The 25688-nt window shown below is 36.9% G+C and overlaps 3 protein-coding genes across 3 annotated transcripts; all 3 read right to left on the reverse strand.

Moving 5' to 3' along the window:
• Window positions 1-5282: 5282 nt before the first annotated feature.
• Window positions 5283-7983, reverse strand: LOC147838773 (uncharacterized). The gene has a single exon (XM_087300756.1). The coding sequence runs from the start codon at window positions 7981-7983 to the stop codon at window positions 7144-7146; it is 840 nt and encodes a 279-aa protein (XP_087156882.1). The 3' UTR covers window positions 5283-7143.
• A 7195-nt stretch (window positions 7984-15178) lies between these two features.
• Window positions 15179-16003, reverse strand: LOC147831828 (uracil nucleotide/cysteinyl leukotriene receptor-like). Its single transcript, XM_087300389.1, has one exon. The coding sequence runs from the start codon at window positions 16001-16003 to the stop codon at window positions 15179-15181; it is 825 nt and encodes a 274-aa protein (XP_087156515.1).
• Window positions 16004-21887: 5884 nt separating this feature from the next.
• On the reverse strand, window positions 21888-23379 carry LOC147831829 (chemokine XC receptor 1-like). The gene has a single exon (XM_087300762.1). The coding sequence runs from the start codon at window positions 23180-23182 to the stop codon at window positions 22349-22351; it is 834 nt and encodes a 277-aa protein (XP_087156888.1). The 5' UTR covers window positions 23183-23379; the 3' UTR covers window positions 21888-22348.
• Window positions 23380-25688: the final 2309 nt, after the last annotated feature.

The raw sequence follows: 25688 nt of genomic DNA on the forward strand, positions 1-25688 counted from the left end.
TATGTCTAATTGTGATAATTTTGTAATACTTTAGAATTTTGATCTTATTGTACTTTCTTTAACACATCAATCATGTAAGAATTGAAATATTACAAATATTCGGATATCTTTGACAATTCAAAACATGAGCTGAGGACAGGGCCAATGGACTCCACAACCCACCAGGGGGGAATGCGTGAAAAACCAGTTCCTGCTGCATTTGCATCTGACTATGCTGAGACTCGGCTTCATCCCCCCAACTCACACATATGGTCATTTCAATGTTTCAATGTTTTAGACTAACCAAACTGACTTTAACTATCATGTTTGATATCATTTGAAATGTCTCAGTGCGATTGGTACAATGGTCTCATTCTCTCAGAAATAGATATAATCAACACAATAAATATATAACTTCAGGCATCTTTTGAACCACTGTGAAGGGTGTGACTTTTTACACACACCCCCTTCCTTGAGGGAATTCTTGGATTATTTAAGGCAAGGTTTGAGAAAAACTCGGGCGATTCTGCCTACCTAGATCAGCCTATAACATGGAGCTTAGGCTCCATGTTATGTAAAATTTACACGTTATGTATATTTCAAAGTCAGGAATGCATCTTTTTCATCTTGGATTTATCTTTGATAATTTGATGTTTTGTATTGATCATTTATGAATTGACTGATTGAATTGGCATAATACATTTACCTGACTAATAAATTGTTATGTTTTGAATTATTCAAACCTCGTGTTATTATCACTGATAAATGTTGTTGTCCATAGCACTACAAGTCACTGTACAGGTTAGTAACGGACTAAAACATGTTAGACGGAGCAGCGTGGCACGCTAAACAATGTTGTTAGAGATCCGACTAGCAAATTGGCATTATTTCATGTATACGTAGACTGCAAAAGGCCAACTATGGGTTTTCTATTTAGAACAACAAAATATTGTTGAAACTACTTTAAATGTGGATATTTAGGCCTTCATCTACAAATTTATAATCCTGTGCGATTATTATTAAAATACTTTGTCTTGATTAAGTAGATAACAGATCTATGGGGACCACATAAAAATCTCCTAAATTGAGTAAGTAGGGTTCTGCCTTTTTAGGAGAGTGGTTAATCGCCTCTGTTTAATGACCAAGACTGACAAGCTTGTATTAAGAGATTGTATACCCGGCCGGTGCAAGACTCGAGATGCTATAGGAATCTGAGTAAATGAGAATAAGGTATAATAACAAAATAAAAGAATATTCAATCATAATCTAAAATAATGTGAAAGGTAACAAAATAATCTTATCAATGTTTTATAATTGGAGTCAGATAAAACGAGGATAAACATATTAATATTTTAAACCATCTCATACTAAAATTAGAGTCAGATATGAGTTAAGTTTAATATAAATCAACATTGTGCACTGGAAAGACCGAACATGCAGTGAACCTTCATCCACCATTGGATACCGTCATTGGACCAACTGGCTGGACCCTACAATCACGATACAATTTTTTAAACATTTTTGTTTCGACAAATCATAAGTCACCTTAAACTTTCTGTCAAGGCAAATATGACACCTCTTTTCATTAGGTGAAGTTTCACAAACTTAAGCTGCGGTCACACTAGAGTTTGTGTGTGCGGAATTTTGTCATGCGGCGCTGCGAAAAGGGGCAAGATTAAACAAGCTAATTAGACATTTTAAAAAGAAAGCGATTGCTTCTTGTTTTAAATTTCTGTCCAGAGAGGTCATGTTTTGATCCTCGATTGGTCTCACGCAGTAAAGTGATGCGATTTCGCAAGTCAAGTGATGCGATTTTCGCTTGGTTTACCAAGCTTGAACTTTGCACCGCAGAGATCTCCAAAACTTAACGCATGACCCTGCATTTCCAGTCTGATGCATTCTCGTGCGTATGAATGGAAGTCTATGGAAGAAAAAGCCGAGTGTGACCGCAGCATAATTTCGATCTACAATCATTAGTTAGCCAATCAGATTAATCCAAACTCACTATAAGTAGCCTAGCAAAAAACTACTCCCTTTTCTTTGTTTTCTGAGGAAACCCCTCATTCGCTCATTTTTTCCTGTACCACAGGGAGCTCACGAGAGTTACCCGATCTCGTATTGTCCTTACAGGTTTAATTGACCAGGCGGGAGCCCTGGGCTCAATTATTTCCAAACTCAGGGTTCTCTCCTGGGACAGCATGCCAAATCTGCTTACATTTGTCAAACAATAAGTGTGAACTCTTGAGTTTTGTGTTATTTTATCCCAGATAATCATGTCATTAACATTAGTACTATGTGTATAAGACACGGTGTACCAAATGGGATCGGACCAAATAATGGTGTTTGGTATGGGTGTAAATTGCTCCGAGATTGGGATTGATTTACCTGCCCCAAGTACACTAGTTGTATGTAAAGTTTCAGATTGTGTTCCAAGGGAATGTGAATTTCAAGTCTTAATTTGCACCTATATACAGTGAAAACCTGTTCATTAAATTTGGCCTATGTTTAATTATTGGTGATAATTAAGGGTGTACGCACAAAGCTATTCGAACTGTGCTCAGTCACACTAGACCACTATATTCCAGTTCATTTGACTAGTGTGAGTTCTACATACTGCACCCGGGCACAATTTATTTGGCCGACCCAGGTCCGGTAGAAGGAGGTGATTCAGTCATACCCGTCAACCCTCCCGTTTTTCTCGGGATTCCCCCGTATTTTACAGTTTTATCGCGCTATGATCCTGTAAAGGTATTTTCCTGTATGTCTTCTGTATTTTCAGTCTTTCTCTGAAGGGTGACAAAAAAACATTAACGAGTCGAGCCTCTCTATACGCAACCCATACTGCCGAACCGCAAGGGGCTACCCCTTGCTCTTAAATGTGAGTCTGTTCTGTGCTTTCGCTTTGTTCACGCACGAAAACACTTTAAAATGAACATAAAAACAACGTGATTCCCCTTCCTTTTCATTACAAGTGTCGTCTACCATTCATATGCAATCCTCAAAACAATCATAGAGGTGCATGACTGTCAGCTGACGCGCTCCATATTAATAAACAGACTCTGATTTGAAGCGGAGCAAAATATGACATTTTTACTGGGTGCGTGTTTAAACAGGACATATACACATAGTTAATAACATTAATATCTAAAGATGTTGATCTTGGCGAGTGTTTTTTTTTTATTAGTAATTTCGTCCTAAATGAGCATAAACAGTTAGGAAAGCAGTTGAATGCTTTTATTTCAATGTTAGATGTGTGCATTTTTAAGTGACACCTGTTAATTAATGTAATGTAGTCAAACGAAAAAAAAAAATCTAAATAAATCATTCATTCGTTGCTATTTAATCAGAATGTGAATGTTATACAGTGAAGAAACGGGTAATGAGATTTGATGCTATTTCATTATAATATCTATTACTTTAATAAGCTAAAGTGTTTGCTAATTTATTTGCTGCTGATGTACACTTTTTTTTCTTTTGTAAATAATAATAATAATAATAATAATAATAATAAAACATATAACTGACCATTTAACTATTTATTTACAATGAAACAGCTCCAAATGAGCATATTTAGTAATTTTAGGGATTTTTTTTTAAAGGGAGTCAGAGGAATCCCTTATTACGTTGGGCATATCCCTTATTTTCACATACCAATGTTGACAGGTATGGAGTCAGTGCACGGTTCAGTCGGCCAGGGGATCAATAACGTATGTATTGTGATTGCAAAGAATGTCTTTTAAGAGACTGTTTCATATAGATTTATTACTCAATCTTACCTTTCAATAACTGTAAACTAATATAGTTTAACAAAGATGCAAAAAATCTTTCTGAACTTCAGCTGTCACCTTAAGCAAAATTCTCTCATATGAGCAGCAGGGTGGGTTATGAAGATTTATGAATCAAAAAGGGGTTCTGTGTGCCATTGCTTCACAAAACAATATAACTTAAGCATTATACATTGTACTGAGCGAGATCACTTCTTTTTCTGTTTTGGTCTAAATTGATAAATGTGAGTGTGGGCTGTTGGGGTAGTGTTGATTAACTCTTCTCCATGAGAAGAGTTAAAAACGAAAGCCATTTTGTTCTCCTGTTTACTAACATAATTGACAATTAATGGCTGCAAGACACAAGTTGGGGTTATTGTTTTACCCAATCACTCAAAATGTAAACAAAACCTCTATAAAATATATTAATCTAAATAGATAAAATGTATTAATCTAAATAAAATAATATATCAAATAATAATGATAAATCACTTGAACAATGCATGTTCAGTCTATCCAAATTATTGTCATTTATCTGACTCTCGATAACACAGCTGCCACTCATTCAACACCTGATATGTAAATCATCAGACTGAGTATTTTAAAGATAGTCAACATTTACATTGAACATCTGTGTTATGACCGAGTGTAAGATTTATTGCAGTTTATATGGAAATGATGACAATGGGTCATTTATGAAATGTTTTATTGCATAAACAATAGGTGTACAAACCAAGGGTGAACTCACACTAGGTATGGCTGCCTTGAGTCCATCCCAGACACAGTTAATCAACACTACCCCAACAGCCCACACTCACATTTATCAATTTAGACCAAAACAGAAAAAGAAGTGATCTCGCTCAGTACAATGTATAATGCTTAAGTTATATTGTTTTGTGACGCAATGGCACACAGAACCCTTTTTGATTCATAAATCTTCATAACCCACCCTGCTGCTCATATAAGAGAATTTTGCTTAAGGTGACAGCTGAAGTTCAGAAAGATTTTTTGCATCTTTGTTAAACTATATTAGTTTACAGTTATTGAAAGGTAAGATTGAGTAATAAATCTATATGAAACAGTCTCTTAAAAGACATTCTTTGCAATCACAATACATACGTTATTGATCCCCTGGCCGACTGAACCGTGCACTGACTCCATACCTGTCAACATTGGTATGTGAAAATAAGGGATATGCCCAACGTAATAAGGGATTCCTCCGACTCCCTTTAAAAAAAAATCCCTAAAATTACTAAATATGCTCATTTGGAGCTGTTTCATTGTAAATAAATAGTTAAATGGTCAGTTATATGTTTTATTATTATTATTATTATTATTATTATTATTATTATTTACAAAAGAAAAAAAAGTGTACATCAGCAGCAAATAAATTAGCAAACACTTTAGCTTATTAAAGTAATAGATATTATAATGAAATAGCATCAAATCTCATTACCCGTTTCTTCACTGTATAACATTCACATTCTGATTAAATAGCAACGAATGAATGATTTATTTAGATTTTTTTTTTTTCGTTTGACTACATTACATTAATTAACAGGTGTCACTTAAAAATGCACACATCTAACATTGAAATAAAAGCATTCAACTGCTTTCCTAACTGTTTATGCTCATTTAGGACGAAATTACTAATAAAAAAAAACACTCGCCAAGATCAACATCTTTAGATATTAATGTTATTAACTATGTGTATATGTCCTGTTTAAACACGCACCCAGTAAAAATGTCATATTTTGCTCCGCTTCAAATCAGAGTCTGTTTATTAATATGGAGCGCGTCAGCTGACAGTCATGCACCTCTATGATTGTTTTGAGGATTGCATATGAATGGTAGACGACACTTGTAATGAAAAGGAAGGGGAATTGCGTTGTTTTTATGTTCATTTCAAAGTGTTTTCGTGCGTAAACAAAGCAAAAGCACAAAACAGACTCACATTTAAGAGCAAGGGGTAGCCCCTTGCGGTTCGGCAGTATGGGTTGCGTATAGAGAGGCTCGACTCTTTAATGGTTTTTTGTCACCCTTCAGAGAAAGACTGAAAATACAGGAGAAATACAGGAAAATACCTTTACAGGATCATAGCGCGATAAAACTGTAAAATACGGGAGAATCCCGAGAAAAACGGGAGGGTTGACAGGTATGACTGACTCACCTCCTTCTACTGGACCTGGGTCGGCCAAATAAATTGTGCCCGGGTGCAGTATGTAGAACTCACACTAGTCAAATGAACTGAAATATAGTGGTCTAGTGTGACTGAGCACAGTTCGATTAGCTTTGTGCGTACACCCTTAATTATCACCAATAATTAAACATAGGCCAAATTTAATGAACAGGTTTTCACTGTATATAGGTGCAAATTAAGACTTGAAATTCACATTCCCTTGGAACACAATCTGAAACTTTACATACAACCAGTGTACTTGGGGCAGGTAAATCAATCCCAATCTCGAAGCAATTTACACCCATACCAAACACCATTATTTGGTCCGATCCCATTTGGTACACTGTGTCTTATACACATAGTACTAATGTTAATGACATGATTATCTGGGATAAAATAACACAAAACTCAAGAGTTCACACTTATTGTTTGACAAATGTAAGCAGATTTGGCATGCTGTCCCAGGAGAGAACCCTGAGTTTGGAAATAATTGAGCCCAGGGCTCCCGCCTGGTCAATTGAACCTGTAAGGACAATATGAGATCGGGTAACTCTCGTGAGCTCCCTGTGGTACAGGAAAAAATGAGCGAATGAGGGGTTTCCTCAGAAAACAAAGAAAAGGGAGTAGTTTTTTGCTAGGCTACTTATAGTGAGTTTGTATTAATCGGATTGGCTAACTAATGATTGTAGATCGAAATTATGCTGCGGTCACATTCGGCTTTTTCTTCCATAGACTTCCATTCATACGCACGAGAATGCATCAGACCGGAAACGCAGGGTCATGCGTTAAGTTTTGCAGATCTCTGCGGTGCAAAGTTCAAGCTTGGTAAACCCTGACTTGCGAAATCGCATCACTTGACTGCGTGAGACCAATCGAGGATCAAAACATGGCCTTTCTGGACAGAAATTTAAAACAAGAAGCAATCGCTTTCTTTTTAAAATGTCTAATTAGCTTGTTTAATCTTGCCCCTTTTCGCAGCGCCGCATGACAAAATTCCGCACACACAAACTCTAGTGTGACCGCAGTTACTTAAGTGATTTAAGTTTATGAAACTTCACCTAATGAAAAGACGTGTCATATTTGCCATGACAGAAAGTTTAAGGTGACTTATGATTTGTTGAAACAAAAATGTTTTAAAAATTTTATCGTGATTGATGTGTTAAAGAAAGTACAATAAGATCAAAATTCTAAAGTATTACAAAATTATCACAATTAGACATATTATGGCAAACAAAAAGAGAGACGGGAGAGTTTCCCAGTGCTGTGCAAATAAAGAACAGGGTGCACAAAACCAGCCAGCAGATAACAAGCGAATCCAACAAGCCAAAGTGGATCCATCAGCTGTTTAACCATAATTGTACCAAATCCTGCAATTATACTTGGGCCATATATGATAGGCATGCTTGCAGTGGTTATTAGAATGAGCTGAAATGCTCTTCTTTTGATGAGGTTTTCCTCTTTCTTTCTCTCTCCTGGTCCTGACTGCTTCAGAGCTCTGAGAACAGCCAAAAGACACAACAACTGGATTAAGAGGAAGAGGAGGAACTGGGTTGAGAAGAACCATGTAAATAAATAGCTACCTTCATCATTTAAAGTATACATGCAGATCAAGCATGAGCCAAGGGTGATTATCCAGGCAGCAGCACAGCAGATCACTCTATATCTGAGAGGTTTATACTTCAGAAAGGTTACAGGATGAAAAACTGCTAAATAACGCTCAACACACATCAGACACTGAAACAGAGGACGACCAGTGAATGTAAGTCCTTTAAAAAATGTTTTTAAAGTTGATGAACTTAAGAAGAAAAATGATGTTGCATATACAATAAAATTCAAACAGATCCCGATCTCACAAACGGTGAGATTGATGTTGAAGAACGATGATGCAACTCCACTTGATCCTGTGATGATGAGCCATAAAACATAGGAGTGGGTGGGAAAACCGAATATAAAACCAATGCTGAAGATAAAAATGTTCAGACATTCTATTACTCTGGTGTAATCAGTTGTGGAGTTTGCAGAAGTTTGAGGTGTGGCGAAGTTCACTGCAGAGTTATTCATCTTGTCTTCTTGGGTCAGAAGTTTTAAACGTTTCCACTGTAGGATAAATATTTTATAATGAGACAATCACTGCAGCAATGTTACAAGAATCAACTTAAAAGTCTGAAATTCCTCTAAAGGGACTAGATTTGACTAAAAATATTTGTCCAAGACATGTAATATCAGGGATTTCTTTTTGTCGCTTTAAATGTTACTTGCCATTTATCAATATATTTTATATATTTAGTACATCAATACATCTATTGTTTTGGTTAGGCATTATTATTATTAGGCGATGAATTGGCGCAGCCTCACAGCAAGAAGGTCGCTGGTTCGAACCTCGGCTCAGTTGGGATTTCTGTGTGGAGTTTGCATGTTCTCCCTGCGTTCGAGTGGGTTTCCTCCGGGTACTCCGGTTTCCCCCACAGTCCAAAGACATGCGGTACAGGTGAATTGGGTAAGCTAAATTGTCCGTAGTGTATGAGTGTGTGTCTGTGTGTGTGGATTCAACCTAGAGAAGGGCATCCGCTGTGTAAAAACATGCTGGATAAGTTGGCGGTTCATTCCGCTGTGGCGACTCCTGATTAATAAACTAAGCCAACAAGAAAATAAATGAATTGTTATTATTATCCACAGTTGTTCTCATAGTGGCTATTACAGGCGTGCAAAATTTTATTTAAGCTAAAACAATTCCAACCAACTCATGCTCATTATAGATACGTACCCCTATATACATTTCTGCACAGTGCAAAATTTGTTCCAGTTTGCTGTTTTTGTATTTGCACACAATGTGTACACTTTGTGTACACAATGTGTACACTTTTTCAGATCTCAAATTTCTCTGGCAAGTGCCATTCATGCCTGTTTTTCTGAAACCACTGATGACTGACTGACTGACTGACTGATCGACTACTACCTCCACCCACCCCTTTCCCTAAACCCATCCAACAGTGTTTTCAAATGCAATTCAGCACAAAAAAAACCTTACTGCTGCCTAATTTTTACCACATTTACAGATCTTACCATATTCCTACCCTGTTATTTACTTGTTCATTTTATTTTTTACCTTTTGTTTTACCTGCTTTCTAGAAACGTTCTTCACCCGACCCGAACCCCTCATTGCGTCTCAAGTCTGCTGGCTTATGCGGCGAGCCACCGAGCTAACTGGTAACAGCGGAAAAGTTGTCCACATAAAGGTTGTGCGAAAAAAAAGTAGAAGCCATCAGTGGCATCATACCACCCCATAGCATTCATTTTAATGGTGAAATACAGCCATATGTGCCTCTGGCTACATAATGCATGCTCTCCAGAAATGTATACAGGGCTACGTATACAGAATGAGCCTATGTTGATATTTTTTTTATAGTTTTAATATTAACATGTTATTTTAATATTATTTTATTCACATAAAAACACAACAGCAGCCTGACTTTACATTCATTAGATGTCATCAAGTTATTTATTTATTTATTTATTTTTTATCAGTTTTGGGGGTTTTAGTTTTAGCCAATTGTTATTTGGCTTAAAGTTGGAACTCTGAATATAATATATTTAATACATTAATTTTAACAAAAAAAGGTCTGGCAGCTGTAATTTACGTGATCAACCCAGACAACATATTGTATCAATTTACTAATAATGTCAATAAAAAACACAGCAAAAGTTTTCTAAGCAGCGACCAATGTATCATGATGCAACTTGACAGTGTAAATAAATAGAAAAGACTTATTAACCTAAACATCATTACAACATTTGTCATGCATTAATCTCGGAATTCAAATGATTCTTATTTATAATATGTATTTTTTTTCACAATAATAAAAACAGCATCTCATTGTTTCACATTAGCCAGCACTGAGTATGCAATGGACCCCTTTCACGTTTCCAGTTTTTTAGTAGCGGAAGTCGTCACAGTTGGGTAAACTTAGAGCGCAGTGAATGGGAGACAACAAATTATTTTTTACAATCCTATTTGCTGAAATAATTTAATAATAAAAGTTATCAGGACTTTTACAAAAAGGAAAAAAATTCTGTGAGACTGATAATGGCAGCCGAAAGAGAGAACAATGTCAGATTTACTGTCCTGCCCCATAGATGCTGCATTAGAAGCTCTTCGCCTAAGTGGTAATTAATTTTTTTTTAAATTTGATGCAAAGATGGCATAATACATGCATAAATACATTTAACTGTTCATACATTTTTTTTCAAAACCCAAATATTAACAACTTTCAGGGATTTAAGATTATGCTGACCATTAAAAACACACCATAACACTTTTCAAATAGACACTATATTGTTATTAAAAACAATAAAATGAAAAGCAATATCACCTGAGGAGTGAATGTCCAGTCTCTCTGAATGTCTCTCTGTGCTTTGTTTTTTTAAACAGCTCAGCTGTCACAAGAATTAATGTGTGTGACTTCGTCATCTGACATAAAACAAACTATGAAATTTACAACAATGCAGTTCAAACATACTGTACATTAAACCAAACCGTGAAATTAAAACGAAATTAAATTTGTTATTTTTACTCCTCTATAAGGGAATTCAAAATTATTAGCCCTCCTGTGATTTTGTTTTCGTCTCTTTTTCAAATATTTCCTAGATGATATTTAACAGAGCCATACATTTTTCACAGTATTTCTGATAATATTTTTTTTCTTCTAGAGAAAATCTTATTTGTTTTATTTTGGCTAGAATAAAAACAGTTTTACATAAAATAAATAAATAAATAAATAAAATTATGGTCAACATTATTAACCGCCTTTAAACTATATATATATATATATATATATATATATATATATATATATATATATATTTTTTTTTTTTTTTTTTTTTTTTTTCCTATTGTCTAAAAAGCAAACCATCATTATACAATGACTTGCCTAATTACCCTAACTTGCCCAATTAACCTAGTTAAGCCTTTAAATTACACTTTAAGTTGAATACTAGTATTTTAAAAAATATCTAGAAAACATAAACATAAAGACCTAAATATTAACAACTTTCAGGGATTTAAGATTATGCTGACCATTAAAAACACACCATAACACTTTCCAAATAAACACTATATTGTTATTAAAAACAATAAAATGAAAAGCAATATCACCTGAGGAGTGAATATCCAGTCTCTCTGAATGTCTCTCTGTGCTTTGTTTTTTTAAACAGCTCAGCTGTCACAAGAATTAATGTGTGTGACTTCGTCATCTGACATAAAACAAACTATGAAATTTACAACAATGCAGTTCAAACATACTGTACATTAAACCAAACCGTGAAACTAAAATGAAATTAAATTTGTTATTTTTACTCCTCTATAAGGGAATTCAAAATTATTAGCCCTTCTGTGATTTTGTTTTCGTCTCTTTTTCAAATATTTCCTAGATGATATTTAACAGAGCCATACATTTTTCACAGTATTTCTGATAATATTTTTTTTGTTATAGAGAAAATCTTATTTGTTTTATTTTGGCTAGAATAAAAACAGCTTTACATCTTTTTTTTTTTTTTTTTTTCTATTGTCTAAAAAACAAACCATCATTATACAATGACTTGCCTAATTACCCTAACTTGCCCAATTAACCTAGTTAAGCCTTTAAATTACACTTTAAGTTGAAAACTAGTATTTAAAAAAAATATCTAGAAAACATTGTGCTGTCATCTTGGCAAAGATAAATGACATTAGTTATTAGAAATGAGTTATTAAAACTTTTTTGTTTAGAAACGTCTTGAAAAATTATTTTCTCCGATAAACAGAAATTGGGTAAAAAATATACAGGGGGCTAATAATTCTGACTTTATTACTGTATGTCAGAGTAATCGATGGTTCATTCTGTTGTGGCGACTACTGATAAATGCAGGGAATGAGCCAAAGATAATTGAATGAGTTTGTTCACTCGTAATCAAAGAGGGAAAACTCTAAGGGGAAATAAAATATTTGTAATTATTGCCAGAACCATTAATATTCAGTCTTTCATAATGCATTGTGTACATCTGACACTGGCCAGCAGATGTCAAACATTCAACACCACATATGCAAATTCTTAGACTGGGCATTAAAAAATTATATGGGAATATATGAAGAGTTCAGATGCAAAAACCTCTTCGTGCCATCTAAAATTTCCATTGGAAATAAGCATTTTTTTCTCAGACTCCAATGTTTTTGTTGAGTTATTTCATTTTAAAGATTTTTAGAAGAGTGTATTCTTTGATAGAGAGCCTGATAGAGATGCTAATTTTTTTAGGTAAATTTCAAATGGCTTTTAAAAATGGTTTTTTGCATCTGAACTCTTTATATATTGGTGAACATTTGTGTTATGATAGTCAGCCAAGATTAATCGGTGGAAACTCAGTGGTAAAATGCAAAAGATGACTCTGGATCATCAATGGAGTGTTTTATTGCATAATCAAAATACAACAACCCTTTAATCTGTAGGTCAAATACATAACATTCACTAACTGTGGTCAAAATTGTCTGAGCTATACTAACCCAAATATCACAAGTTCAAATGTCATTTTCTATAAGCACTATAAGTGTTAACATTGCTACTTCACTGAGAAATACAGTAGTTTTTTTTTTTTATTTCCACACATATGCATCTTATGATAGTTGTTGTGTTCAACTTCTGCATTTTTATAGAAGGTGATTGGGGCAAATAGTCTTTAAACACACAAACAGTTTAACAGTCTGTTTGATGATGACACACTAGATGTACAGGGTGGGCCATTTATATAGATACACCTTATTAAAATGGGAATGGTTGGTGATATTAACGTCCTGTTTATGGCACATTAGTATGTGAGGGGGCAAACTTTTCAAGATGGATGGTGAGCATGGTGGCCATTTTGAAGTCGGCCATTGTGACGGTCTCTGAATGGACCGCATAATCTAACCAAACGCACCAATTGTAAACACCGAAATGAATGACGTTGTGGTGGCAGATGGATTCTGTTTTTAATAAAAGCAGAAGCAGAATCAGGGAAAGGGAAGTGCGGGAAGTTTAAGCACGCTGTAGAGCGAGGCCTGGAGGAAAAAGTAAATCACCGTTGCCGATTGCAATGAATACTATGTTTGCCTTAGAGAGCCGCCGTAAACAACCAAGCCTGTCCTTCCACCCGTCCGGTTAAACAGCGCCACTGTTTGGGCGACATGGACATCTAAGTCGGAGCTGAGTGAGTGTTTGTGTGTGCTGAAATGAGGAGAGCATGGACGATATTCCATGATGTGGATGAATTCGAGATTCAGCGTTTCCAAATGGTTCTGTCGCTGTGGGGTCCAGTCAACTTTCTCTGCTACACCATCTTGGATCCAACTTTTGTCTTTTCAATAGGAAGAGGGTTATTTGACATGTCAAACTTGGGATTTTCATAAGAAAAACAATAGTGTGCTTGGTTTTAACGTAACTTTAATCTTTTATGAGTTATGAGCTCTGACCATTTATAAAATGTGCTCAATGTGCTGCCCATTGAGTTGGATTGTGAATGCAACCCTCTCCTCTCACTCTTCACACACTGATAGCAACCCCGCAGGAGAAACGCCAGCACAGAGCACAGGCTTCCAGTTTTTCTATAATTTCAGGTGCTGCACATCTTGTATTTTCACACCATTGACAACAAAGATAGTAAGGCCATTTTTATCAATGGAAACCTCAAAGCCACTGGCTATTTGACATTGCTACATGATGATGTGCTCTTTATGCACTGAAGCTGGCACGTTCCCTGAGTTTTTCCAGCAAGGTAGTGCACCAACACATTATGGGTGTCAGGTCCGAGCAGGTCCTGAAAAATAGATTGGTCATCGTGGGACAGTTGAATGGCTCGCAAGGTCTCCCGATCTAGACTTTTATCCTTGGGGTCATCTGAAGGCAATTGTCTATGGTGTGAAGATACAAGATGTGCAGCACCTGAAACTACGAATACTGGAGGCCTGTGTTGGCATTTCTTCCTGTTGTGTTTATCAGTGTGTGAAGAGTGGGAGAAGACGGTTGCATTGACAATCCAACACAATGGGCAGCACTTTGAACACAGTGGTCAAAACTTGGATCCAAGATGGATCCATTCAAAATGGCCATCATGGTCAACAACCATCTTTAAAAGTTTGCCCTCTCACATCTACTGATGTGCCACAAACAGGATGTTGATATCACCAACCATTTCTATTTTATTAAGGTGTATCCATATAAATGGCCCACCCTGTATACATATAGTAGATATTGTTTATTTGTTAAGAATATATTGGAGTGGCAGTGTTGCCTCACAGCAAGAGGGTAGCTTGTTTGAGTCCTGGCTGGACCAGTTTGCATTTCTGTGTGGAGTTTGAATGTTCTCCCCGTGTTTGCGTCGGTTTCCTCTGGGTGTTCTAGTTTCCCCCACAGTCCAAAGACATGAGGTATAAGTGATTTGGATGAACTAAGTTGGCCGTAGTGTATGTGTGTGATTGCGAGAGTGTATGGGTGTTTCCCAGTACTGGGTTGCGGCTGGAAGGGCATCCGCTGCGTTGGTGTCCGTCTGCTGTTGCTACCTCTGATAAATAAGTGACCAAGGCCGTACTCACACTAGGTACAGTTGCCTCGAACCGGGCCAAAGCACGCTTGTCCCCCCTCCCACCTCCCCCGACGGCCCGCACTCACACCACAATCGGGCCTGGGCACGCTTACGTCATCGATGCTGCGCTGTTCAGTGAGAAGCGCTGTCACTCAGCAGTACAGTGGAAATTTCGTTTCAGTCGTTTGTTTTGCAGTGACATGCAGTCAAAAATTTCGCCAAACAGTCCTTAGGGATGCGGTGACACGCAGTCAGATATTTCGTCGAACAGATCCGCCACTTTTGGCGCTCATAAACAATCATGAAGCACTATATTGTTAATATAATTAAAAGTCACGTCTCGCTTTCAGTTTCGGGCTTTGGCGCCAAGTGAACCGCCCTCAGGCCCACCTCTTCCAAACGGGCCAGGGCTGGCCAAGTGAACCGAGCTTGAGCCCGATTCAGCGCACTCACACTTCTCAAACGATCCGGGAAACGGACCTAGGCACGGTACGGATGGCATAGTGTGAGTAGGCCATAAGCCGAAGGAAAATGAAGGAATGTTAAGAATATCACACTGGTATACTGGTCCGTACATAGGCAAGGATTACTGTATGTCAACATGTAGTTGTCTGCTCAAACAAAAGAATCACATTCAAAATTGCTGTCTAACTTTACTACAGTATACCAATTAGAACGACAAACTGAGACAAGATATCTTTCTAGAGCTGTGCAAATAAAGAACAGGCTGCACAAAACCAGCCAGCACAAAGCAAGTGAAGCCAGCAAACCAAAGTGGATCAATAAGCTCATTTACCACAATGGTAACAAATCCTATGATTGTAAAGGGTCCATATATGACAGCCATGCTTGCCGTGGTTATTAGAATGAGATGAAACGCTCTTCTCTTGATGACGTTTTCTTCTCTTCTTCTCTCTCCTGGTCCTGACTGCTTCAGAGCTCTGAGAACAGCCGCAAGACAAAACAACTGGATGGAGAGGAAGACGAGGTATTGGATTGTGAAGAACCATGTATATAAGTACCTGCCCTCTTCATTTAAACTATACATGCAGATCAAGCATGAGCCAAGGATGATTATCCATGCTGGAGCACAGCAGGTCAGTCTATATCTGAGAGGTTTGTACTTCAGAAAGGTTACAGGATGAACCACTGCTATATAACGCTCAACACAGATCAGACATTGGAACAGTGGACGAGCAGTTATAGTAAGTCCTACAAAAAATTGTTTTACATTTGAGAAACTGACAAAGCAATATGATATTGCATATACTAAGCAATTCAAACAGATCCCAATCTCACAAACGACAAGATTGATATTGAAGAATGATGATGCAACTCCACTTGATCCTGTGATCATCAGCCAAAAAACATAGGAGTGTGTCGGAAAACCAAATATGAAACCGATGCAATACATGAAAATGTTCAGACTGTCTATTAATATGTAATGAGTTGTGGAGTTTGCAGATGTGGTAAAGTTCACTGTTGAGTTGTTCATCTCGTCTTCTTATTTCAGACGTTTTACAAGTTACTCTCTGTATGACCTCACTGTAGGGAAACAGATTATATTAAAAGACAAACACTGCAGCAGTGATGCAAAAATCAATAGTAACACTTTATTTTAACGGTCAATTTGAGTATTCGTAGACTGCCTGCTCAATATCTGCTGATACTGCTCCTTCAACGGACATTTAACTGACCATAAGAAACTTTAAAAAGAGGACATGTAAACTTACACTATAACCCTAACCCCAACCTAACAGTTTACGGTAACACTTTACAATTATAGTACATGAATAATGATGTATTAATATGTAAACTAAACATTACTTTATTATGAATAAATTATGGGTTAAGGTATGCACTAATCATGATTTAACTTGAACTACTACATAAGTCAGATGAGTTCATGTGTAAATAATGACTTCCTTAATTAATTGTTAGTACATGTTGTTAATTAATGTATTAATTAACATTTAAGTTCAAGCTAAATGTAACCAACATGAACCCATGAGCTGTTATTGTATAACTTTGTCATGACTTTACTTGGAGGGGCACATCACTATTAACTCATCCTTAACTACTCATGAACTCGTGTTCATGTTGATGTTGACAGAACACTTTTCTATTGTTTTTCAGTGTAAACTCACTAGTTGGACGTCCATAAGGAGTTCATGAGTAGTTAAGAATGGGTTAATGATTGTGTGCCTCTCCAAGTATAGTCATAACATAAATTTACATTAACATATCATGTGTTCATCATAGTTAAATTAAGCATAAACTAATGTGGTAATTAATACATTAATTAACAAACAATCATGTACTAACAAGTAATTAAGGTAGCCGTCATTCACACATGTGAATCATGTGTGAATTCATGATTAGTGCATATCTTAACTCATCATCAATTCATAATTAACTTATGTTTAGTTTGCATATTAATACATCATTATTCATGTACTGTTATTGTAAAGTGTTACCCAGTTTACTTATCAACTAATGAGAATTAGTTGGCGTGTAGATGCAACTTAAGTTCAACAAATGGACCATCAAAATAACGAGTGACCAAATCGACTATAAAGTCTCAAAATTCAATAGAGTAAAATAATCTGAGAAGCAATCCACTGCAACTGATCAGTTATACTCAAGACAAAATTGAATTTGTATGACATGTAATACAATAATTTAACAAAATTACTCAGAATCAGAAAGAGCTTTATTGCCAGGTTTGTTCGCACATACGAGGAATTTGTTTTCATGACAGAGCTTCTACAGTGCAACAGAATTACAGAGACAGGACAAAAAAAAAAAACATAATAAATATATAAAGCAGTAAGTAGTGAATGCAAATATACAAATAGACAAGTGTATGTAAAGCTATATTACTGTATACAATGTTATATGTGCAGCTGTTATGTGCAAATTGGCATGTAAAGTGTGTTGTTAAATAAGTGTATCTGTGTATAGACTATATATTGTTTCAATCTACTTAAAAGGTCAATAAAGCCCCCTCTTTTTATTTAATAGAGTTAACTTGTTACAAAGGTTCGGTAATGGGACTACACTAGGGTCCATCGCCAATGGCCAATAAACAACACAATGCTGAGCCGGCATCGCCGATCCTCCGCCCCATTCCCGTCGTAAACCCGCTCGCGAAAAAATACACACTTAGGCTCTGTTTATACTAATATGTCTTAGTATTAAAATGGAATTTAAGAACGACTATGATCCACATCCACACTCTGTTTTACCTAGCATTTCTGAACAGCCCTCCTGTCCGCTGAAAACACACATCACGTGACCACACACACACAGCCATACACACTATCAAGAAAGCCGTGCACATCGGACAGTTTATCAAGAATGTATCGCTGGATCGTGTCTCACCATAGTTGTAAAAAGGTGATATTTAATTAATTTTGTCTCAATCTATCGACTCTCCGCTCTTTTGAATCTATCAGGTAATGTGTCACAGCATCAGTACACTGCTTCAATCTTTCACTTTCACACTTTATTTTAGTGAAAACCTTAGATACTGTTGGCTTTGCGTCTTTTTCACCGACCAACCTTCTATTTTATTTACTTCCATGTGCAGCCATGCTGCCGTTGTAGATGGTGTATTCTGAGAAATTTTCTTACCCCATGGTTTCAAGTGTGGTCCTGAAAAATCTCAGTTTCAAGGGGTATGTAGCCCTTCCTCTTAGCCCTACACCTTCAAGCCAAAGAGAATTGGGACACCAAGGAAATAGAAGGGGAAGAGCTGAAGCAGGTCACACACCAGAGGTGCCGCTCAGCGACGCGCAGTGCCATGCATTTCAGAATTCGAAACATTCTATCAACATTCTGTCCGCGGCGCCCAGCAACGACTCAGGACACTTCATATTTCTCCCGCTTCACAGAGCGCCATCTGATTAATTTCATTTTAAGTAACAAGTGAATGTGTGCGTCTGGTGTGCGATGCTTTCAACTGTCATGTGCACGCCAAATCGCGGAGCTGAGCAGCGCATCTGGTGTGACGCCCTTAAGGGGTAGAATTGGGATTGAGCCTGAGTTTCTAGGCATCATTGTATGATGCCCGATCAACCTACCTACATGTTGACTGTTTATCCTCTTACCACCATTCCTTTTCATCCCACTGTTACCTTAAAGTGTGGCGTGGTCCATGCTGTTGAATATATGCTTGAGATTTTTTTCTGACCCCATATATGCTGCCCCACCCACCATTGGTGCCAAAGGTCCATGCCATCTCAAGAATACCATTGCAATCAAGACCCAAAAACTAAACGGAAATGGTGTGGAATTACAAAAACGAAACACAATAAACACAAAGTTGATGTCGGGTCTGCAATATGGGTCACCGTAGAACAAAAGCTGCTTTTTTAAAATTTTCTACAGCTATTTTTTTTTCTAAGCCGAGATCAATATCTTATAATGCAATTTGATAGTGAAAATAAACATAAAATAGTCATCAACCAAAACATCGCATAGCATTGATATAATAAAGAAATCCCTACCTAATTGTTACTTTTGTTCAATGCATTAAAAAAAGATTCATATTTTTTCTCATTAGCTAGCGCTGAACATGCTATCAAAATATTGTCACACAATATTGTTATTTATTCTGGGTAAAGAAAAGAAAATGAATAAAAAGCTAAGTTTATCACCTGAGGAGTGAATGTCCAGTCTCTCTGAATGTGAAAACAATTATTATTTAGCTTTCCATAAAACACTGTTTATATCTGACACTGGCCAGCAGGTGCCAAACAGTCAACACCTCGCATGTAAATTCTTAGAGCGAGCATTTATTAACATTTGTGTTATGAAAGTCAGTCAAGACAATTCAGTAATTGCAGTGGAAACTTGTAATATGCAAAAGATGACTTATCGATGGAGGGTTTTTATTAGATAATCAAAATCACCCCTTACAAAACCCTACAGTATTGACAATGTAATCTGTTTGTAAAATGTGTAACATTTACTAACTACTTTAGAAATAAAATCTAAATCGTCTGATCTATACTAACACAAATTGCTAAGAAATCATTAGTAAATTTCTCATTATAAGTAAAAGTGATTTTTTTGTTGATAATTTAAGTTATGATTTTTTATAATCCATTACTTTTTCCCTCTTCAAGATTTTCTAAAGGAAGAATGGCAGAAATAACAAGGAGTGGACATTTTAGAAGAAATGTGGCAGAATAACGAACCCTATTAATTCTAGACATTGTCTTATTTCAACACAGGCTTATTGTGAAAATGTACCTCTGAATACAATTCTGGAGAGCGTGAACTATGTAGCCAGAGGTACACATGGCTGCATTTGTCTTTAAAATGAATGCTACCGGGAGGTATGACACAGCTGATGGCTTCTGTTCCTTTTTGTGCTACCAGCTGACCGCTTACCTCCATGTGGACTGCTTTTCCGCTGTGACACCAGTTTGCCAAGTGGCTCGCTGCTCGATACATTGGTGGACTTGAGATGCATGAAAGAGTTGACCACGATGACGAGGTTCGAGTCCAGCAAAAGATGGAGATCTGAAAACGTGGTAAAAATCTAAATTTACTTTTTCTGGATTGCTTTTGAAAATACTGTTGGTTGGGTTTAGGGAGGCAGTGGGCAGGTTAAATGGTGCTTTTGAAAATACTGTTGGATAGGTTTAAGGAAGCTGGTGGGTAGGAGATTGGTTGGTCAGTCGACAGTCAGTCTGCCTCTGCCACATTTACGTGAGAAAAGCAGGTACGTATGGCACTCGTGAGAGAAATTTGAGATCTGAAAAAGTGTATACAGTAACCTCCCGGGGTGTATTTTGCATTGTTTAGAAATGTATATAGTTGTACATATCAATAATGACCCTGGGTTGTCTTATTCGGTTTAAAATCATTCAAAGACTACATTATTCAAAAAAGAAACTACAAACAGTAGAATTTTCCTAAATCTCCTACCTCTTTGTGGCAAATGTAAATTAGTAGTAGCTGATCTGCCCCATAGTTTGTATTCTTGCTCTAAGATACAGAGATATTAGAACAGAAATGTCTCCTATGATGTTTAGGGTGCAACCACTGCCAGATACAATGCTTTTAAATCTGGGATTCATTTATTCTTTTTTTTTTTTTTTTTGGCTAAGTCCCTTTATTCATCAGGGATCCCCACAGTTGAATGAACCGCCAACTTATCCAGAATATGTTTTATGCAGTGGATGCCCTTCCAGCCGAAACCCATGACTGTGAAACACCCATACACTCTCATTCACACATATACACTTTAGACAATTTATCTTACCCCAACTCACCTATAGCACATGTGTTTGGACTGGGGGAAATCGGAAGAAACCAACACGAATTTGGGGAGAAAATTCAAACTCCTCACAGAAATGCCAACTGACCCAGCTGAGGCTCAAACCAGCAACCTTCTTGCTGTGAGGCGATATTGCTACCCATTGCGCCACCTAATTCCGGGGTTGTCTAAACAAATTCATTCATTATCAATTACACAACACAAACTTCTCATTTACAGCTTAATTACAGCCAATAAGCTATTACTATTGTTTTTGAAGGAAAAAAATATGAAGCTTCTACGTCTAAACAAGGGGTGTACAAACTCGATCTTGGAGGGCCGATGTCCTGCATAGTTTAGCTCCAACTTTCTTTAACACACCTCCCTGAAAGTTTTTAGTATACTTAGAAAGAGCTTGATCAGCTAGTTCAGGTGTGTTTGATTAGGGTTGGAACTAAAATATGCAGGACACATTGGCCCTCCAGGACCGAGTTTGGACATCCCTGATCTAAACTATGAATTGGAACAGTTGGAACAGGAGTGGGCAAACTCGGTCCTGGAGGGCAGGTGTCCTGCACAGTTTAGCTCCAACACTAATCAAACACACCTGTACAAGCTAATCAGTGTCTTCAAGATCACTAGAAATCTACAGTATAAGCAGGTGTGTTTGATTAGAGTTGTAGCTAAACTGTGCAGGACACTGGCCCTCCAGGACCGAGTTTGCCCACTCTTGAAGAAGAGATATGATTTCTACTTTACATTTGAAGAAAATCAGGTACTGTTTAAAGGGAAATCTTGAAGAATTTGAATATAAATCTGGCATCTGTTACCTTGATAAGAAACCTATGAACCAATTTATCATTTGTATTATATATGTAATAATTTTCATCACACTCTGCAGTGTAAACAGGTCTTCTAAGGCAGGGGTCCCAAAACGTTTCAGCCTGCACCCCCTAAAATATCAATGCCAGTGACTCGAAACCCCCAAATTCCTTGGAGGTGGTTATAAATACAAGCATTGCGCACACAACAATAGGCCTATATAAACACGAGCATATTGACAACACAAAAAAGTGCAACAGTCTAACAACAATATAATTTTAATAGTCATTTATTAATAAGTTTAATTTAATAATAACCTCACCTGAAGGGACTGGTGGACACAATATTTTCAACACAAGTCTATTCTTGGTTTTTTTTTGGAGACCACCAATTAGAGATCATTCTATATTCAGTTGTGGCCTGCATTTGTTTGTATTGTGTTTGATTGCCATAAAAGTGTCAGAAAACCATGATATTGAAGACTGAAGTGCAATGCAGGGCCTTATGTAATTTGCGGGGCCGTTGCGTAGTTGGCATACAGGGCGTTCATTGCTTTTATTACTTTCATTTATTTTGATTTTATTTAATTCTGTGCATATGTCAAAATATGTTCAATTTTGAATCCTATTTTGAATATTTTACTTCTATTAAGGTATGTGAGAAAAAATATAGATGGATGGATGGATAGATAGATTGTTGGATACATTTAAAATGACATTTCAATACAATACTAAACTTACACATATATTATGACATACAGAAACAGGAGAGTTTTCCAGTGCTGTGCATATAAAGAACAGGGTGCACAAAACCAGCCAGCAGATAGAAAGTTAAACCAATGAGCCAAATTGGGTGAATAAACTCATCTACCACAATGGTAACAAATCCTATAATTGTAAAAGGGCCATATATGATAGCCATGCTTATAGTGCTTATTAAAATGATAAAAAATGCTTTTCTCTTCATGTGATTTTCCTCTTTCTTTCTCTCTCCAGGTCCTGACTGCTGCAGAGCTCTGAGAACAGCCACAAGACAAAACAACTGGACAGAGAGGAAGACGAGGAACTGCAGAGAGAAGAACCATGTATAAAAGTATCTTCCCTCTTCGTTTAAAGTATACATGCAGAACAAGCACGAGCCAAAAATGATTATCCAGGCCGCAGCACAGCAGATCAGTCTATATCTGAGAGGTTTGTACGTTAGAAATGTTACAGGATGAACCACTGCCAGGTAACGCTCTACACACATCAGACACTGAAAAAGAGGACGACCGGTGATGGTAAGTCCTTCCAGAAAGGCTTGTAAAGTTGATAACCTTAAAAAACAATATGAAATTGCATTCACAAGACAATTCAAACAGATCCCAATCTCACAAACGGAGAGATTGATGTTGAAGAACGATGATGCAACTCCACTCAATCCTTTGACAATCAGAAATAAAACATAGGAGTGTGTCGGAAAACCAAATATGAAACCAATGCTGAAGAGACAAATATTCAGATTGTTTATTACTTCAGTGTAAGGAGTTGTGGAGTTTGCAGATGTTTCAGGTGTGGTGAAGTTCGCTGTAAAGTTATTCATCTCTCTCGGTTCACTCCTGTACTCTTCACACTCTTCTTTACAAAGCAGAAAAGAACAACACTATAAGGAAAAGTGTAAAAATGCAGTTTAGTAAAGTCCTCTGTGGTCAAATTTCTGAGAAACGATGATGCTAAAGCATAAAAGACAAAATACGAACTGCACAATATGTTTTCCTTGTACTGTAAACAGGTTACTTACTAATCAATAGAATAAAAAGACTTAAAATATAAAACTGGATAATATAGGAGATCACCTGAGGAGTGGATGTCCAGTCCTTCTCTGTGCTGTTTTGTGTACCGAGTTCACTGTTGTTAGAAGAATAAATGTGCTTCATCTGCTATGCGGCGTGAATTATGAGGTTATATGAAAATTTTAAATCAATGAGATGCAAATTCATCTTTATTGTTCAATTCATCTGTGTCTAAAGCTATTTTTAAAGAACTCAAGCTAAACCAGATGGAGATCTGGTAAGCTCATTCATTCATTTTCCTTAAGCTTAGTCCCTTTATTTATCAGGGGTCCCCACAGCAGTGTTAACTGTAAACTACCATCTATTTAAAACATTTTAAATACATTATTATTATTGAAATAATGCAAAGGGTTGTGGCTAAAAGGGCATGCACTGTGTAAAAAATATGCTGGATAAGTTGGCAGTTTAATAAAGGGACTAAGCCAAAAAGAAAATGATTAAATGAATGAAATAATGTTTTTTTTTTTTTTTCTGAATCAATTAAAATTTTCCAGTAATTTCAACTTGCATCAGTCAAACTAAAAATTGAAGATAAACTATTGTGGCGAGTCATCCAATTCCCTGTCGCCATGGTCCGTAATGTACACCAGCTGCACCCTCCTCAAGCCCAATCAGCCACACCGGTCACTCATGAAGAGAAAGGGATTTAAACCGCACGAGAGAACAAGCGAGAGAGTGCATTCTGACAAGAAACCTCCGTGCTAACAATTCTCTGTTCTATCTCGCAGAATCGAGTGGCTGATTATAGCTCACCCCCACTGCTACCCCTTTACGGACCTGAGAACATCACCATAATCCTCACCACCTAAACACGACACTTTCTGGGACTGAAGAAAGCACAACGGAGACCGTACTCTCACATACACACCGAACTTCACTTGTAAATAAACATCCCTCTGGGGCTTTTACTTGTTACATCCGAGTGTGTGTATATTTCCACTCTTTATCCCGCCACACTATGAATAACTTAAGTAAATTAGGCAAAACATTTGTTGCTATGACTTTTTGTCACAACATTTTGTCGAGCGTAAACAGGCATGTGCACAGGTAGGGCTCAACCGGTGCAGAACACGTTCTTTTTTCTCTTGTATAAAAAATGTCTGTCAAAAATGAATGAAAGTGCCCCTCACTCTTCAGTTTGCGATTGTGCAACCCATCAACAACCACCAACGCCCGCTCTTCAATTCGCGATCGTCCACCACTGCACACGCTCTTCTCCACCCCCGGTCCCTGGTTTTCAGTTCACGATTGTACCCACATGCCCCTCGAAAGGTCTCTGCACGGCCCTGAATGTGAACATAAATAGTTGTGACAGTTTTAATAAGTAGGAATGCTTTCCCTGGAGAGACGCCAGAGCTTCTGTATATAAATAGCTGCCCTCATCATTTAAAGTATACATACAGAACAAGCATGAACTAAGAATGATTAACCAAGCTGCAACACAGCAGATCAGTCTATATCTAAGAGGTTTGTACTTTAGAAAGATTACAGGATGAACCACTGCTAAATAACGCTCAACACAGATCAGACATTGAAAAAGAGGACGACCGGTGATGGTCCTTCTAGAAATGCTTGTAAAGTTGATAAACTTAAAAAGCAATGTGAAATTGCATTCACAAGACAATTCAAGCAGATCCCAATCTCACAAACAGAGAGATTAATGTTGAAGAACGATGATGCAACTCCACTCAATCCTTTGACAATCAGAAATAAAACATAGGAGTGTGTCGGAAAACCAATTATGAAAGTGATGCTGTTGAGACAAATGTTCAGATTATTTATTATGTCAGTGTATGAAGTTGTGGAGTTTGCAGATGTTTCAGGTGTGCTGAAGTTCGCTGTAAAGTTATTCATCTCTCTCGGTTCACTCCTGCACTCTTCTTTACAAAGCAGAAAAGAACAACACAATAGGGAAAAGTATAAGAATGCAGTTTAGTAAAATGCTCTGTGGTCAAATTTCTGAGAATCGAAAATGCTAAAGCATAAAAGATTAAATACAAACTAGTTAAAATAGTTACTTATCGATCAATAGAATAAAAAGACTTAAAATATAAAACTGGATAATATAGGAGATCACCTGAGGAGTGGATGTCCAGTCCTTCTCTGTGCTGTTTTGTGTACCGAGTTCACTATTGTTAGAAGAATAAATGTGCTTCATCTGCTATGCTGCGTGAATTATGAGGTTATATGAAAATTTTAAATCAATGAGGTGCAAATCCATCTTTATTTTTTAATTCATCTGTGTCTAAAGCTATG

Source organism: Danio rerio, chromosome 21 (genome assembly GCF_052040795.2).
Source record: "Danio rerio strain M-AB ecotype USA chromosome 21, GRCz13ab, whole genome shotgun sequence".
Taxonomy (NCBI): Eukaryota; Metazoa; Chordata; class Actinopteri; order Cypriniformes; family Danionidae; genus Danio; species Danio rerio.